The sequence below is a fragment of the Fundulus heteroclitus genome, chromosome 1 (genome assembly GCF_011125445.2).
Source record: "Fundulus heteroclitus isolate FHET01 chromosome 1, MU-UCD_Fhet_4.1, whole genome shotgun sequence".
In the NCBI taxonomy this organism is placed as follows: Eukaryota; Metazoa; Chordata; class Actinopteri; order Cyprinodontiformes; family Fundulidae; genus Fundulus; species Fundulus heteroclitus.
Genome location: NC_046361.1, coordinates 4908538 through 4927826, shown reverse-complemented (window position 1 = coordinate 4927826; position 19289 = coordinate 4908538). Strand labels below are relative to the sequence as shown.

Here is a 19289-nt window from a genome sequence, read left to right as displayed (position 1 = left end):
TGGACACATATTCAGTGCAGTTCAAAGTCTTCAGCTGATCCAAAATGCTGCGGCAAGAGTTCTGATGAAAATCAACAAGAGGGATCATATTTCTCCAATTTTAGCTTCCCTTCATTGGCTTCCTGTCAAATGAAGAATATAATTTAAAATTCTTCTTCTAACATATAAATTAATAATCAAGCTCCATCATATATCAGAGCTCTGATTACCCCGTATGTTCCTAACAGAGCACTTCGCTCTCAGACTGCAGGGCTGCTGGTGGTTCCTAGAGTCTCTAAAAGTAGAATGGGAGGCAGATCCTTTAGCTATCAGGCTCCTCTCCTGTGGAACCAACTCCCAGGTTGGTCCGTGAGGCAGACACCCTGTCTACTTTTAAGACTAATCTTAAAACTTTCCTTTTTGACATAGCTTATAGTTAGAGTGGCTCATGTTACCCTGAGCTACCTCTATAGCTATGCTGCTATAGGCTTAGGCTACTGGACGACATCAGGGCCTATTTTTCTCACTCCACTGATTTCTACTGTTCTCCAGTTTTGAATTGCATTGCATTGAAATGACAGTTGTAATTTCAGCTTTCAACTTTTGCTCTCTGTCTTTTTCTTCATAGTAGGTACACCTGGTCTGCCGTTCTGTTAGCTGTGACATCATCCAGAGACAGATCACCCGCTATTACCATCTAATGTAGAACAGATTACTGGATCAATGTGTGCTTCTGTGCTTTTTTGTCTCTCTTGTTGTGTCTCTGCTCTGTCTTCTGTGACCCCCAGTCGGTCGAGGCAGATGAGCGTTCACACTGCGCCTGGTTCTGATGGAGGTTTTCCTCCAAGTTAAAGGGGGAGTTTTCTTCTCCACTGTCGCTTCATGCATGCTCAGTATGAGGGATTGCTGCAAAGCCATCGACAATGCAGACGACTGTCCACTGTGGCTCTACGCTCTTTCAGGATGAGTGAACGCTGCTTGTGAAGACTTGATGCAATCTGCTGGGTTTCCTTAGATAGGAAACTTTATTACCAATCTGTATGATTTGATTGAATTTGACTTTGTAAAGTTCCTTGAAATAACATGTGTTGTGAATTGGTGCTATATAAATAAAAATGAATTGAACTAAGCTATTAGAGAGCTGAGGGAGACAGAGGATAATAGAAAGAGCAGAAACAGAGAAAGTATAAAATCCTAACAGAAACACTAACACACATCAAAGGACAAATGACTAAGGACATGATCCAAAAATAACAAAAGAAACACCAAAGGATGTGCTACATGTTTCCCAACTATACATTTGAACAAGGATGGATTGAAATGACTGAAAAGCAGTTTTGGTGCGAAGACAGTCATGACTGAGATGGTATAAGTACTCCAACCACAACAATATTACCGATTTCCTGGGATCTTTCCTCCCATACTGCAAGATTCCGCTATAAATATGAAAGGGCTTCTGCAGTAAAACAGTCAGTTTGCAAAAGCTTATCAGTTGCATGAGAGGATGCATGGGCTAGGGAGCCATCTCCACCAAGGGCTAAAACAGCTACAAGTGTAGTCAAAAAGATTCATGGACACAAATGAATAAAATCTCATGTTAGTACTTCTTACCACAGAACTCCAGCACAAACAAACCAAGAACTAAACAAGCAGAGAGAATAAAGATGTTTATCGTAACACCTGTCTAATTAATTGAATGAAGCAGTGTAGCCTGCTCTCTTACTCAGTAGCGGAACATATTTATGGGTCTGAAAATGGTGGTACAATGTTAGTATACATAACATTATAAAGCCTGATTCTCTGTTGAATTCTCAGGTAACCAGTCCACTGTGATGTGTGGGGTTAATACAGAACATGGAGAAGATGCCACCACTGCCATCATTCTCCTCCATCGAGCACCCACCACCACAATCTCACATCACTTTTGTGCAAAACCAACATAACCAAAGAAGCTTCACAGGAAGATCTTCCACCTCCTTTCATTTCTTTTTTATTGTTACGGTGCTGTCTTTATCAGATTTGAAATTGGCCAAAGCAGGAATGTTTGTAACATTCATATGGGTGTGTGAGAAGTGAAAATGAAAAGGACTGAAATAATTAAAACTCTGTTTGGGGAATATAAGTGAAAGGATAGTGAGTAGCTCACTGGCAGAAAGAGGAAAATTACAAAACCTTCAACATGAGGCTTGATCTTAAAACAAAGTTTGCAATGCTATTTTCTCATTTTTTAATTCATGATTTAAGTCACTGGATAATTTCTGCTTCCGTTTTGCTGCCACATTTTTGCCCTTTTCACACATCGACTCAAAGTTGTTCCTGTTTTTCTTTGGTGGTCAAGACCAACCAAAGTGAAGCAACTCAGCAACGCAACAGTCTGTGATTTAAAACTGTTTGGGAGAGTGCCTCACAAATTTGGCTGACTACAACTCTCCGCAGCTCAAAGATATATCGGGGATCAGACAGGTGCATCAGAACTTCTGTTTATCCTCTAATACATTCTCACTAACTGAGAGCTAAAACACATTCTTTACACAAAAACTGACCTCAAGATGTCCCTAAAACAAATTAACCTACGCAAAGCTGGTATATCACTTCTTACCCTCCTGTACAGGAAATCCTTTGGGACAAGGAGATCAGAAGCAGGAAAATCAGGAGACAAGAAGCTGGGACACGGACACTATCTCTGGCGCCTTGAAGACTACTCAGCACCATCCTGGGAGAAAAAGATCTCAAGTATGACATTAAGCCATGTCTGTGGTGACAGCGTAACATGATGACCACAAATTTCAAAACACATGCCACTACATAACTACAATTACTCACTCTGGCTGTAAGCCCGTGCAACAGTAGCTGGGAGCGTGTATTAGGGCTTTTAGGAACGCAACATCAAAAAGTTGTGTTTTATGTCAAAAAGGGAAAGCTGTGTGTGTACATCGAGAAGCATGTAAAATTTTGGTTTCTTGTCCAAAACGCAGACATTCCAGTAGCTATTTCCAACAACAACTGCAGTTTGAAGCTGATCTAAGAGTCAATCAGACCTGAATAAACCCCTGCAGACTCACAAAAGGTCAACACACCAAAGTATCTGTTTCTTCTGATCATTTGTTTAGCTTGGAAGCTTGGTCCCCCCAAAAATAACCATGTTATGGCCACCGCGTTGAGTGAGTTACCGGCAATTGAAGCATGGATTAACACACACTTTTACTCACACACGGGTACAACAACACCCCATTAAGTCTTCCTGGGATGAAGGTGACATGCTAAAGGATTTGTTTCTCTTGACTGGCACTACTTGAGGGCATTCCCGGCATCCAGCTCAGGGCCACAATAAAGGGAAGAATCTCTCTGTCGGACATTTACTGAACAACGAGAAGTACAATCAGTGTTAGGTTTAAATTTTTCTCTAATTCTGGATGGAGTTTGAACTTCAGGAGGCTATAAAATCTTAAGACATGTCGCACTGCACCGCCGATTGAAACAGGAGCCGTATCTGTGGCTGTCACTGCTTAACCTTGGTCATGGTTTGTTTTGTTTGGCTAAAGCACTGGTCAAAGGGTCAAATGTTCTGGAGAAGTGAAAACACCCATGACAGAAGAAAAAATACAGAAAGGGAAACGTTTTAAGTCAAACTAAAGCATGTGACGATGTGTATGTTTGAGTGAGAAAACTGGTGGTAGTCTAATTATATGCACAATAAATATCACAATCTAACGGATGTCTATGTTGCTAGAGGGGTCTTATTTGAGATAATTACTTTAAATGATATGCTGGTCAGGGTCGAGGTGTTTGGATAGAAATACAGACAAGGGATCCGTTCTTCGTACGTTGCTTAAAACATCCGAGATCAAATGAGACATCCAAGATAATATCATCGTGCTAATCATGATCCGGCTAATTGGGTTCTTCGAACACACCTGTTGTTTATGTTGAGTATGGCTGGATTGAGTTATCTGAGACAACTGCGCGTTCATGCGTTTGTTTAAAAGGGGAAATGTATCGATAGTAGAAACATTGATCAGCAACGCTGCTATTGGCTGTTCAGCATGGCCAAAGAACGCCCACAGTTTTTCTCGCAAGCGGAACACGAGCTTTTAATGGAAGGTTATGCCGAATTTGAGTCATTAATTAAAGCGACAGGTTACACCTCAAAGTCTGCTAAAGCCAGGAGAGAGGGCTGGCAAAAAAGTAGCAGACAAATTAGATGTGTAAGTGCTGTCCATGTTAGATGTTTCTATCACTTTCTATAGTATGTATTTTTGCATTTTAAATCATTTAATATTTACTTTGTTCTTTTATGTCAGAGCCTCCACGGGAGCAACTAGAACATGGGGAAAAAAGTGAAGTACAAGAATATTCTACAAAATGGTAGCTTTAATTATTATACCACATTTTAAAAAGCAACTTCTTCCTCTTTTTTAAAAAGGGACTGTTAAATGTTTTGTTTGTCTGTTTATAACAGCCACCAAGAAAAAGGCTGACAAAAAAACAGGTTCTTTTTACTTTTGGTGCATGTTTCACCCTTTCTTTTTCTTTCACAAAATGACACAGGGTGCCATCCATTCCCTATATAAAAGCATCTTCATCAAAAAAACAAAAACAAAAAAATAACAGTATTTTTGTAATGAATCAGAGGCAGGGCACCCAGAATTCACTAGACCAGCAGAGGTTCAGAACAAGCTTTTAACTGTTTCAAGGACTGGAACAAACAAAAAAACAAAAGGGCAGTATAAACAAACCAAGCTACCGGGCAGGTAAGGCAGGGACAGGCAGGCGGGCAGGAACAGGGTGGCTCAAAATCTCTGGAGAAATAGGGGAAAAAAAACTCCACAAGTTTGTTGGAGAAGACTCACCCCGAAATCAACAAGACGACCTAGCACTGATATCTGGTCTCAACAGTTTATATGGAGGTTGAAGCAGGTGAAACCAGTGAGGTGATTGCAGCAGGGGTGGAGTTAGGCAGGTGTGCAGAGTAAATAATTAGACCAGACATCAGTGCAGAGGCTCAAAACAAGAACAGATTAGAAACCAAACCTAAAACAATAACTGCAAAAGAAACCTCAAAACCCACACTATGACACAAACCAAACTAAGACAGAACCTAAACTAAAAAGCTGACAGGACAAGTGGACATAACAGGATAAACTATACAGTAAACAAGAATCTAGACAAGACAAAACTCAAAGCAGCCAGAGAACCTAAGGCAGGAGAGTAAAATAACTTAATCTAATGAACCAGAATATTACAATTTTGACCTGAAAAAACACAAATTAAGAGGAGAAATTGAACTCCACAACTTGAAAAAGAGAAAAATTGCACTAGAGATCGAGTTGATTCAAAAGGACCTTCAGAGTAAGTTCTAATACACCATTTGACAGTAGTATTGCTGACTTTACATAACTATCTTATTGCAGACAAAAGATGACTTGCTGTCTTTTCTTTATAAAGAATTGTTTAAATAAAACGACAGGAACTAAGCATTATTTGTTTCATCTTTTATTAAACATTAAAAAACGGTGTTCCACAATTCTGTCCCGTCCTCTGCCACTAGGTGGTCCAAGTGCACTGGCTGGACAGACTTCCCTATCTCCTCCGCTTATAAAGCTGCAATCTAATCATATTTACATGAAATCAACCTGCTCGTGAGCAGGCTTAGGTTTGCGCACAGGTTGGTATGACAACAAGTCCAGGATGAGTTTCGAAGAACCAAACGATCCAAGATCATGCCAAATCGTCAACAATCAAATCCAGCTAACTGAGTTAGCGACGTACGAAGAACGGACCCAAGAGCTCATAAGTCCCACGTTTCAGAGAACAAAGATTTCTTAAATAACAGGAGAACAGGGACCAGGAACACGACAGGGAAGCGACCAGCATGGAGTAGCTTGGTGGATGAAGATAGAGGAGCGGACAAGGTGTCTGACAGAGAGAGTTAAATTTAAAAGGGAAGAAATGGAGGGAAACAATGGATAGATAATTAATCACAGGTGAAAACTGAGAGATGTATATATATATATATATATATATATATATATATATATATATATATATATATATATATATATATACATATATGTGTATATATATGTGTGTGTATATATATATATATATATATATATATATATATATATATATATATATATATATATATATATATATATATATATATGTATGCACACATATGTATGCACACATTGTACACAGAAATGCGCTGTACATCGTTGTACAATCACCTTATTACACTTATTTTAATAAAGCTCACAGTGAATTCACTCATGAATCCTGAGTCTGTGTGATTATACTCCTGAGACAGGACAAAATACAGAAAGTAAAAACACAAGTAACATTATCAATATCGGGCTCAGGAATTTTAACACATTTCTTTACCATGATCCCCCTACAAAGCCAGCTCCATAAGTCCCCTGTTACACAATCGTTGTCCATGGCATCCCTCAGTGCTGTCAAGTTCACAACTGGCTGCACAATAACTTTAGTCACTCTATCTTAGCAGCTGGACTTTCTTAGCAAACTTTACCAACTTGCATTACCTGCATTACAATCTGCATTTGAGGTTTTGTTTTGGAGTAAGGATCAACTGGAATGTCTGTAGTTGAATTTCCATCTTTCTAAATTATATATTATTTTTTTTCACATAAATTGCACTTTTTTGTCTTGTCAAGAGCCCCAAGGTGAATCAAGTTCTGCACATGTGTGTGTGTGTGTGTGTGTGTGTGTGTGTGTGTGTGTGTGTGTGTGTGTGTGTGTGTGTGTGTGTGTGTGTGTGTGTGTGTGTGTGTGTGTGTGTCCTCTGCAGAGTCAGTTTGTAATCAGCTGTTTAAGTTGGCTGTGATGTGTCGCAGCAGTTGAGCTGGGCAGTGCAGAGCCTTCAGATCCTCTTGCAGCAGTGGAAAATTTAGAGGACGTACAGGAGGGACAGCGTTTGTGTGTTTTTCAGCACTAGTTTCTCGTGCTAGTGTAAAGCTGTAGCTTATTCTGATCATTTGCACAGCTTGCTGTTCAGATTCCAGTCCCTGTTTGGAAGCAGCCTCGAGAAAAGGTAAGCATTTAGAGGTTTCAAGTGGTTGTCACTATCTAATGATAGTTAACATCAATTTAACAATCGCAGGTGAGATATGTGCTAAAAATTAGGATATATGGGGTTCTTTTTGGGTAGTTTGCTGTATGTTTCACATAAAACACACAATTAATGAAGCCTATATTATTAAGAAAACAACATACACGTGAACAGTATCATTAGAAAAACACATACATTTACACAGTGTCAGTTTCAGGGAAATACAACTTACATGAAATAGTGCTAATATCATTAGTCATAACTGTAGTTGACAGGTTTAAGTGAAGCATTTGCATCTTTTGTGGAATATGTAATGAGGACCCTGACCAAGAATAGACAAAACAGGTTAACTGTGTAAATGACACCAACAATGCTTCATGATGACTCATCATCACCAAGTTATAGATAGATAGATAGATAGATAGATAGATAGATAGATAGATAGATAGATAGATAGATAGATAGATAGATAGATAGATAGATAGATAGATAGATAGATAGATAGATAGATAGATAGATAGATAGATAGATAGATAGATAGATAGATAGATAGATATTATACAATACAGACACATTTTCAGTCATTTTAAACCTGGACTTTAAAGAGGATCAACATGAAGCTTATTTGTTTGTGATCAAAGTTTATTTATATAGAACTTTTCAACAGTCCATGTGGTGCACAAAGTGCTTTACAAGCTACAATACAAACAAATAGATGCTGAGACAAAATAGATAAAATATGAAAATGTATAAGAAAATAAAAGGATAAAAACAGATAAAACTAAAAAGTGCATAACAGCACAATTCAAAACAATTTTAAGACCTATATAAAAAACATGAAACTAAAGTTATCCACAGTTGAACAGCTAGGAGTGATATTGTTGTAATGCCTGATTCACATTGTTATTATCATAGAGGTAAAGGCTTTAGATAGCAGGAAGTTATGGGAACATTTTTATTTTGCTTCAGCGCCAAGTTTTTCTGAATCAAAGTAATGTTTACTTCATTTTGTAAGTAAGTGATTTGTGCATGCTAGGACATGCATAAAGAGACAAACCAGAAGTTTTTCTTAGGTGAGGTTATATAAAAAGTAAAATCATTTGTTGATTTTTTTAAAGGCAAATGATTGAGCTGGGCCTCGCTGATGGGAGCCTCATCGACGAGCTGATGGAGCTGACGGCACAGAGCATCGGCCAGCTGGAGATCCAGGAACACTTCAACATCGTCAAGGAGATCGGCCGGGGGAAATATGGCAAAGTGTTGCTGGTCACGCATCGTTTTAGGGGTATGATTTAATGCTATTGCAGCCTCTGTGAACAGGGGGTAGTTTCTTGCAAATAATGGATTAATTCATTTTAATTAATCCATTAATTTATCTGCAGCATCATTTGTCACAATCTCTTGTTTTCGCCTTTACCTAATCTAATAACCCTGAATCTGTATAAAATCACCAATAGGGATAGCCTGACAACCCATACTTCCTAAATACAATTTATCATTCTGCTTTGAGATTCACCAATGGATATGATATCTAAAAAGGGTTTCTAAGGTTTATTTTATCTTTTTGATCTCCCAAGAAACCTGAATGGTATCTCTAAGAGTTATCAATACTTGCTATGTTCTGTGGATGTTCTGCAGGGACTCCAATGGCCTTAAAGGTGATGCCTAAAGCCTCGACTAAGCTGCAGGGCTTTCTGCGAGAGTATTGCATCTCCTTACACCTGTCCTGCCACCCCTGCATCGTGGGCCTCTTTGGCATTGCCTTCCAGTCTAAAGAGCACTACTGCTTTGCCCAGGAGCTTGTCATTGGGAGGGATCTTTTTGCAGTCATCAAACCAAAAGTGAGTCATTCACTGTTTATACAGGATGTAAGACAGATCACAGAGCTGGTAGGCTGATCCCGTGTTTATATGTGTGTGTATATATATATATATATATATATATATATATATATATATATATATATATATATATATATATATATGGTAATATCTGGAAAGTGCTGTTCAGAATCACTGACAGAAACCAAAGTTTTGAGAAATCTTAAATTGATCTGATGTAAACAGATCCTTCCTATGCACTCTTCTGAAATACTTTTACCAGTATTCCCATTTCAGCCAGTCAAAATCTTTGAACCAGCTACCTTTAACAACAATTAACATTACGTACTTGATTTGGCATCCAAAATAAAGATCTAATCATGTCCATAATAATAATTTTCCTGTATTAATAATACATTTAAAAAAAGCCCTTTGCAGTGCCACATATGTAAGGAGCCTGTAAGGTTACACATTTAGCATCATTGCAATTAGGAGCATTTGACAAGTCCCAGCAAAATTGGCAATCTGGGATAATTTCAACTCTTGAGTTAAAAGCAGTGATCACCCCCTTGTGGTGGCGGATGGATATGGCAGCCTAGGGAAAATGAAGTTGATTACAAAAAGATAAATCTAACTCATAGAATTTTGCTGAAATTATCTTGAATAATAACTTACATTTTGTGCTATTGGAGATATATTTTTTTATTGTCTTCATAATTTGAAGATCTTTAGATGATGAATTATCCCCAAATTATAACCAAAGCCAAACAGACTCAACCAAGCAGCAAAACATTTTAAATTGTCTTTAGCCGATATACTAACAGCCTGTCCGCTGCAACACAAAACAATAACGGCTAAATCTAAACCTTAAGTCGTTTCTATTTACATACAAGATGGTTTTATAAAGCAGTACAGCTTCCTGAAAGTTAAAAAAAAGTAGCAGCTGAAAAATCCAATGAGGCCTTGCTTTAAAAGAAATGCAAAGGCTAATGGCTTGTTTATGCTCCGTCTGCCATGTAGAAAATATTTAGGAAGATAAGTTTAGTTATTTTTTAAGAATGGGCCATATAGGGTTTATTTATGATGTGGTTTTAATAGCCAGTGAATTGACAGCTTTTTACATCTAATTAATATGGTGCCAGTGTACTAAATGGCATATGAAGGAAGTTTTCAGTAACTTGCAGAGTAGAAGTCCTTTTCCTATCCTAGTTTTTTTTTTTTTTTTTTTGCTTTAATAAGGAGCTCTGTGCTGATGTGGCACTTTTATGTATGATTTTGAAAATTTCCTTGAGACAGCTGTGAACTCTTAAAATATACAGAGAAAATAAATTACTTCCATAAGCATTTACATGACTGTCTATCGTGAAATAAATGATCACATGCTGTATTTATTGAGTTTTTCCTCTTGGTGGAACTGATGCTCTGTTTCTAAACTTACGGATTGCTGAGTTTAAAACCTGATGATCTAGTGACAATGACAAACTGTTGGGAAAAATCACAGAAAAGAAGAAAGCTCTGGAGTGTTGTCTTTTATCAGACTGAACAAATGTTAGCAATTCAATGAAAGTTATATTCAGTACCTATAGAAATGACAATTTTCATTGAATGAGTTAAAATAGATTTTGTTGTATTAAAATATAGAACCATAAAAAAACATTGACATTTACCTACATTTTTGGTCCTTGAATTAAAAAATCATTATGAATTAAAATCATAATTGATTCTCGATCCAAACAACACTTTTGAATTTTGTGTCTTCACATCCAAAGAGTCAATGTAACAATAAACTCAAATTCTCCTCCTTGATGCAGGTGGGTATCCCAGAATCCTCTGTAAAACGCTGTGTCCTCCAGATCTCCAGCGCTTTGGAGTTCATCCACAGCCATGGCCTGGTCCACCGGGATGTAAAGCCTGAAAACATCCTCCTGCTGGACACCCACTGTCGCCAGGTCAAGCTGGCCGACTTTGGCCTCGCACAGAAGAGAGGAACCCTAATACGCTTCATCACAGGAACCTTGCCATACATGGCCCCAGAACTCTGCGCCGTGGCTCTGCTGGACAACCAGAAAGAAGTGACAGGGCCTCCTCTGAGCGTTGAGCCAAGCCTGGACACCTGGGCCTTCGCTGTGGTTATCTTCTGCATCCTCACAGGATACTTCCCCTGGGACCGCTGCATGGACTCAGACAGCTTCTACCAGGAGTTTGCAGACTGGTGCACAATGAAGAAGAAAGCTTATGTCGAGGAGGACATTCCTCCTTTGTGGAGGAGGTTCACCCCAGAAGCCATGGAGATGTTCAGTAAACTTCTGGCTCCAGATGCATCACAAAGAGGTGTAGTAGGAGACGTGAGAGCATATGTAGAAAAGGACTGGCTGAAGAAAGATCATGGAAACCAGCTGCTCTAGACAACTGACCAGGGTGAACCTCTGCGGATATTCACAGGAAAAATGTGGTTAAAAAAAACTGAGTTAACAACTTGCATGGAAGTATCAAGAAGTTTTGAATCTAAGAATCTTAAGAAAAACTGTGACAAACAACCCAAATATATATATATATATATATATATATATATATATATATATATATATATATATATATATATATATATATATATATATATATACATATATATAGTGTTTATGATCCATAACGACTATAACTGAAAGGGACTGCAGATTGTGCTGGTTGTCAAACTGAGAAGAGGACATTGTTACATGTCAAAGGAAAAAACATCTTCCTCATAAGTAATGTTCTGATATTTACAGACCTGAACAAAGAAAATATTTTTTTTTTCTGTTCTGAAAAACTGCCTCCACTAAAGGACCTCATTTAGCCAACAGAATGTCGATGGCAAGACAATCTAAAACGCTTTTTGTGGTAAACTTTTTGAATCACAAAAGAGTGTCATCAAATGTCTCTGCTTTTATATGACAATGAAACTAACAGATACAAGCGAGCTACAGTACATGGATTTGATAGTATCTTTTATCTACTTTACAGTTAGCATATGAGTTGGAGAAAAACTCCAGTTGGGATAGGGAGGCGCAGAAATTTAAATATGAATTAATGTAAAAAGCTTTTCATTATTGTATATTTACTTATTTTTGGTTTAGAACTAGAACATGATTTGCAATGATTAATATTTTTTTTTTATCCTGTGATGAGTATATGTCACATAGAATAACATCTCCAGTTTGACAGGATGGAAACCATTGAACCTTTGCCTAAAAATGACAATTGGGTAACAGTGTTCTAACCAAAAATACAAGTATAATTTTTTTTTTTGCAAAAATCATTACCTAGACATGCAAACAATTTCCTCTTAATAGCTGTGGTATATTTATGTATCCCCCTATTAAATCGTTTTGAAATAATTGATGATACTTTAGTAGTGTGGAAGCATGTGATGCTATTTTAAGCAGCTTTTGAACCTCAGTAAGGTCCAGGTTGCAGCAGCCTCCAATTAATCAGATATTTTCTGACCTTTTAAGAAAATGTCAATGGACAGTATGTATATATACTGTATATATATATATATATATACACAACATAAATATGTCAACGTTTATGTACTCTACCCTGTGTAGAATTGAGTCCAGTTTGTTCAAATCTTGCTTTTAATTAATTTGTCGTCCTTACTGCCCCGTCTTCCAGTTGTTATTTCTCCTCTCTTTTTGATTCTATAAAACTATCTTGTTCTTTTTCTCCATCCCACCTTTCCTGCCATTCTTTCTTCAACATTTGTTTAATGATACTTTTTTGCCTCTGATTTACTAATATTAACTGGACAGCTAACATGATTTTGCCATCTTTGACATGCTACCTGCCATCTCCTATCCTTTTATCCCAATGTGTACTCTAAAAAGGCCATTGTTAAACCTATATTTTGTATTCTAAAAAGGATGTAATATTTCTAATAAAATATTTGGCCTACTGTCTCAAAGATTGTCTTAAAATCTATCATACAGAGAATCAGAACAAATTATTGTTTTTAATGGTTTTATGTCTTCTATGCACTGCACTTATGATAAAATGGCATTTTTCCTGTATTCAGATAATCCATTCATGATCTATTTTCCTATTTTTAATTGAAATTGTGGTACCACGGAAGCTATTCCTATTTCGTCATCTGTGTTTCATGCATCTGTATAATCTGAATATACTGATACGTGTTCATACATTCTTACATTATATTTTAATCTATATTGTATTTCTAATCCTTTTTCTTTTCCATCAACGCTATGTCTACGTTCAGGTTAAACTTCTTGTGGTTTCTGCCAGATGGCAAAAAACTTAAGGCGTACATTATGCTGGTGAAGATTCTCAGTCATCCAGGTCACGGTCATTCCAAAAAAAGTAAAAAACAAAGCAACTGGACTTGTTTTCTATAGTTGAAGACGTTTCGCTTCCTCTACAGGAAGCTTTCTCAATTCAAAAGGTCTAAAGTAATGATGAGTACCAAGCTTTATACTACTGCCCAAACAAAGGCCTTGTAATGGCTTAGACAACATGCAAATTCAACTGAAACAGGTCCACCCCTTAGTAATGGGCGGTCGTTAAAGCCATTAAGCCAGCAGATTGGACCGAAACTGGTTCACTCCTCTGTAACGAGGAGTCATTAGGGTTGTTATTGGCTTGCCTTGGGTTAAAGGAGCGATGTTTTGATCACCGATATGAGGGTGAGAATTGAGGTGATGATTGGCCAGAATTATTTCTATAGCTGTATTGTAAGTTTTTGAGAGTTGTAACCTAAGGCGGAGGAGGAGGCCTTAGGCATACATTACCACAACCTATTGGTATGAGGTGTGGAATAAAATGTATTTTCATTAAAGGAATAGTTTTTAACTAATTTGCCTTTTTTGGCAAGAGGGAAGAGATCGTTACCAAGAAAAAAAAGTAATAATTGGGGAAAAAACAGGAGTATACAGGGGTTGGACAATGAAACTGAAACACCTCTCATTTTAGTGTGGGAGGTTTCATGGCTAAATTGGACCAGCCTGGTGGCCAATCTTCATTAATTGCACATTGAACCAATAAGAGCAGAGTGTGAAGGTCCAATTAGCAGGGTAAGAGCACAGTTTTGCTCAAAATATTGCAATGCACACAACATTATGGGTGACATACCAGAGTTCAAAAGAGGACAAATTGTTGGTGCACGTCTTGATGGATGACCAAAGGCAGGAATGATTTCTTGTGGCGCTCTGTGGTGCATCTGGGTAAGAGGAGTCTTCTGCTGAAGGAGCTCCTCTGCTGGTCCAGTGTGTCGTAGAGAGGGTGTGAGACGTTGTCTAAGATGGACTGGAGCCTGGACAGCATCCTCCTCTCTGCCACGGTCGTCAGAGTGTCCATCTCCTCCCCCACAATATCACCGGCCCTCCTGATTAGTTTGTTCAGTCTGTTGTTGTCAGCGACCCTCAGCCCACTGCCCCAGTATGTGACAGCAAAGAAGATTGTACTGGCCACAACAGACTCATAAAACATCCTCAGCATCGTCCAACAGATGTTAAAAGACCTCAGCCTCCTCAGTAAAAAGAGTCGGCTTTGGTCTTTTTGTAGACCGCCTCAGTGTTTCTAGTCCAGTCCAGCTTATTGTTAAAGTACACTCCCAGGTACTTATACTCCTCCACAGTGTCCACAGGGACCCCCTGGATGGAAACAGGGGTCACATGTGTGTTTGCCCTATTCAGATCAACTATTAGCTTCTTAGTCTTTGTCACGTTGAGCTGCAGATGGTTCAGCTCAGTCCAAGTGACAAAGTTGCCCACCACAGTCCTATATTCACTCTCATCACCGTTCCAATGCAGCAAACTATTGCTGAGTCATCAGAAAACTTCTGAAAGTGACAAGACTCAGTGCAATAGTTGAAGTCTGAGGTGAAAAGGGGGAAGAGGAAGGGAGAGAGGACAGTCCCCTGAGGGGCCCCAGTGTTGCTGACCACCCTAACAGACACACAGTTCTGTAGGTGTACATACTGTGTTCTGCCCGTCAGGTAATCAACAATCCAGGACACCATGGGGGCCTCCACCTGCATTGCAGTCATCTCACCCAGTAGAGCCGGACAGATGGTGTTGAAGACCACGCCCGCCGACAGGGGGGGACAAACGGGTCGGTTGTCCCGGGCCCAGGACAGAGGGGGGGCAAAACTGACAAAATGGTCAGAGTGTCAATCAGCGTGCGCGTGGGCGGCTGGAGCAGCTTCACCAGTCTCCCAGTCGTCACAGCGGCTCTCTGCTGCTCCCCCTCCCCTCTCGCACATGGCTCAGCGGTGCCAGCCAATCAGCACGCAGGCTCAGCCTGGCCCGCCCACTAAGCTCTCTCTCCACTCAACACACAAACAACCGCGCTGCCTGCGCGCTGCTGATCAGACTCGGACAGAGAGAGACACCACAGCAGCGGAAAAACTTGAAGCGCCGTTTGGCTTTATTTTAATACCGTAAATGAAATCCAGTTGTGTGTTTTGTAAAAAGCCGGTTAAATTCAGTGGAAACACAACAATTTTATATAAGCACGTGAAAAACCATGAGCAAGAAAACATCGAGCCACAGAAATGGAGAGAGGAGTCGAAATTTCTCTGATTGCCCCGACAGACCCACAGAGTGACGTCACTGACTGAGGCGTTTCAGTCCTCCATGGAACATCCAGGTAGATCAGAGTGATCATCTTCAGCAGCAGTTCATGTTAACTTTCAAAGTAGATATTATATATCATATGTTACTAGAGCCCACACAGAAAATGTAATTAAGACCTTGAAATAACCCAGTACATATATCCTATTAAAAAGTGTTTTTTAAGATAAGATAACATTAGCTAATCCTTTATTTATCCCACGACGGGGAAATAAATAGGATTAAAGCAACAGGCAGGTGCACACAACACAGACAAAATTACATAAGGTTGAAAGATATAAGAGGTGGATTAGGGAAAAAACACTATGAACATAACATTATTATTATTATTTAATTGTAATAATAAAATAAAAATCACAAAACCCGAAAGGTCAACAGTTTCATGATACATCAAGCTTAGGGACAGGCTAATATACAGCAGGTCGTAAAAAGCCATATTTCATCTCTGATGAAGAAAAGATCAACTAGTGCACTAAATTCAATAGATGGGCTGAAAATATCCAGTATAAAATACAGAGATATCCAGGGCATGAAATGTACAGTTAAGTTGACTTCTTTTGGTGTGTGTGTGCGTGCGTGCGTGCGTGCGTGCGTGCGTGCGTGCGTGCGTGCGTGTGTGTGTTTGGTGGCGGCAGATGTAGAGGGGGGGCCCAAAAAGACTGTGTTGTCCCGGGCCCTAGCAAAGCTGTCAGCTGGCCTGTTGAAGACACTGGAGAAATCAAAGAACATGATTTTCACAGTGCTCGCGGGCTTGTCCAGATGAGTGTAGACTCTGTTCAGCAGAAAGATGATGCTGTCCTCAACTCCCAGGCGGGGCTGGCAGGCAAACTGTAGTGGATCGATGAAGAGTCTGACCATGGGCCTTAGCTGCTCCAGGACTAGCATCTCAAAGGTCTTCATGATATGGGACTTCAGTGCTACCGGTCTGTAGTCCTGAGGGCTGCTAGGACGCGGCGTCTTTGACACAGGAACGAGGCAGAACATCTTCCACAGCATGGGGACTCTCTTAAGGTGCAGGCTCAGGCTGAAGACTTGGCTAAGTACTCCACACAGCTGATAGGAACAAGCTTTAAACCTCGAGTATATTACTGTCTACGGTTGTATAATGTGTATCTGTAAACAAAGCTTTTTTTAAAATAAATATTTACTGGTTTCCTGATTCCTGGGTACCCAAACAGCGCTATATCTCTGTGAAAACGTCAGGATTGTTTCTCAAAGGCCTATTTTATTGTATTTTATAACGTGTTATATTACACATAAAATAGATGTATTTTTTTTGTCAAATAGTTTTTTTTAATTAAATATAGTTTTCAAATGTTCTTTTTAATTTCTTATGTTATCCAAGACTGGGTAGCATGGGAGAAGAAAATGACTGAGTACAACAATCGTTTTTTTTAAAACTTAAAACATTTGTTTTATTAACTCAGATTTGGTCCCCTTAGTCCCCCAAATTAAATGTTGTAATTTTTTTTTTTTTTATCAATTGTTGTAGATGTTGGTAGTTATAAGCAGGAAGGATCTTCTGTAGCGGTCTGTTTAGCACCAGATCTGGAAAAGCCTCTGAGTAAGGACGCTGTTGGTGTTTAACAGTCTGATGAAGAGGATGCTGACCATTGTCAAAAATGTTCTTCATTTGTCACAATAATCTGTGGTACACGTCACCCTGGTGATCATCGGGAGACATGATTGCTGAAAACCCAGATAAAATGTTGTGTAGACTTTTATTTATTTGAAAGGTCCTTTTGTATAGATGTGCGTCACAAGCGCTAGCATGAATAGCAAGCAGTTGGGACAGCTTATGATGTGGAGTGAAATTTAATTTTGAAAAGAATCATAATGCAGTTTGGCTGTGATACACCCTTTCACCATCTGCGTCGCTAATTTCTTGTCTCCAAATTAATTTTTTTTTTTACAGATCCCAACTTTTCTGTGGAAAGTAAAGAACGCACGTTTCAGGCCCAATTTTATAAATGAGACCCCATATCTGTGATGTGAATTGTTAACTTTAATATGACACTGGGTCCGCACCTGCATAGAAGAATTCTCTATCTGTTTTAGATAATTCATTTGGCAGCATTATGGGTACTCGGCAGAAAAAAAACCTAAAGGTGGATGGGTGACCGTCAATAAAAGAAGGATTTATAATGACTGTAAGAATACTGCAGCAGGTTAACCATCAGCCACTCATGATGCTACAGTTGGCACCTGAATTATCGCAAATGGTGCTACACCAACCAAGAAATTCATATTTTTGGAAAATCTGGACTATTATACACTGCTTGCAGGTTTGTAAATTAATTTCATAATTTGTGAAAACTTTATTTAGAAAAAAAATGTCTTTGTAGTTTCTGAAAAACGTACTAAAATCCCATCTTGTGCTTATTGTATTGTTGCACTACTAGCCACACAAGTTTAAGTTGGAGCCATTACGGCAGGAATCACACAAATGACCCCTTTCTCCTACTTCACTGACCTTGATCAGCAGCTTTTCGCAGAATAATCTCCTGACACTTGCTGCAGCTGACGCTCCAATGATGGATGTTCTGCATCAGTTGTCCCAGAACACAGGACACCACAGGTGTTTTCACTGCAGGTCATTATCAGAGCTGAGCAGGACCAAAATTGGCAAAGAACCTGAACCTGTTTGTCCTGCAGATGCTTTAAATGCATGTATGAGGCATTACACACACCAGGATCATCTTTCAGCTGACCTCTGACATACAGCTCTGTCATGCAAACGCTTACAGAGCCAATGTGGATCTAACTGCAAAGCCACTGTGGACAGTTGACTCACAAATTATCTTGGCTGGTATTCACACACCAAGCAATCTAAGTTAAAAAAATGAAAGTGGTGGACACTTTGTCGGTATAACAAGGCAGTACTGCCTGCCCATATATCTTACAGCGTTGTAACCTCACCTTGAAAATTACTACATTCAATTACACCTCATTTTACATTTTTCAAGAGTTGTAACCTCTTTTTTACCAGCTGTGGTGAAGTTTCTGCTTTCCTGTTATGTTTATCAAGTTAACTTCCAGATATGGCAGATATATCAAATTTCCTGGAAACAAACCATGTAAAAGCAATGCCTTATCTCTTAATTTCCCTCCCCCACAAAATCAAGATTAGTCTATTTACTCACTTGTAACCCTGATGTTTCATGCAGTACTTGATATTTAACCACCACGTGGGTTCATGTATACTGAGACTGATAGATACACACGAAAACACCTGGTGGTTGCTCTGAAATTGCGTAGTGATGATTTATCAGTTTTAAGCGAATATATTTTTAGCATTTAACGTCTCTGGTGGTTGGTTGAGTAAAAATGATTGACAGTCATCCTTTTTTAAGTTTATCAGTTTAATATATGTTCAAAATTTCTTGAAGGCTGCATGCTCGCTCTTTTTGATGTTTAAAAGGTGATTTTGTATTTTACATTGCAAAAACCTAGTGAATACATACCGTATTATTCAGACTATAAATCGCTCCGGAATATACGTTGCATGAGTCAAAAATTGCGTCATTAAGTGGAAAAAACATACATAAGTCGCTCCGGACTATACACAATTATTTAGACTTATTTATTTATTATTTAGAATTATTTCACACAATCCAAGACTGAAAACTGACATTTATCTGGTATACCAACTTATTACACAGCAACATCCACAACCAGCTGAATAACATGGAACATACCTGGGAGGATGAATGGGGTAAGTTAGTAACTCCAACCAGCAAGGTTTTATTCAGCTTATTTCAGTGTAATGGAATGTCCCTACAAGCGTAAACC

General features: G+C 38.8%; 1 protein-coding gene across 1 annotated transcript; it reads left to right on the top strand.

Annotated features, from left to right (window-relative positions):
• The first annotated feature begins 6830 nt into the window (after window positions 1-6830).
• Window positions 6831-11439, top strand: LOC118562821 (serine/threonine-protein kinase SBK1-like). Its single transcript, XM_036135712.1, has 4 exons — window positions 6831-7033; window positions 8170-8336; window positions 8690-8892; window positions 10683-11439. Exons 2-4 carry the CDS (start codon window positions 8174-8176, stop codon window positions 11274-11276), a joined length of 960 nt encoding a protein of 319 aa, XP_035991605.1. The 5' UTR covers window positions 6831-7033; window positions 8170-8173; the 3' UTR covers window positions 11277-11439.
• The last annotated feature ends 7850 nt before the right edge of the window (window positions 11440-19289 follow it).

Coding starts and splice junctions, on each gene's coding strand:
- LOC118562821 (XM_036135712.1), top strand. CDS start 8,174: ATGATTGAGCTGGGCCTCGCTGATGGGAGCCTCATCGACGAGCTGATG. Junction 8,337..8,689: donor GGTCACGCATCGTTTTAGGG/GTATGATTTAAT, acceptor GATGTTCTGCAG/GGACTCCAATGGCCTTAAAG. Junction 8,893..10,682: donor TTGCAGTCATCAAACCAAAA/GTGAGTCATTCA, acceptor TCCTTGATGCAG/GTGGGTATCCCAGAATCCTC.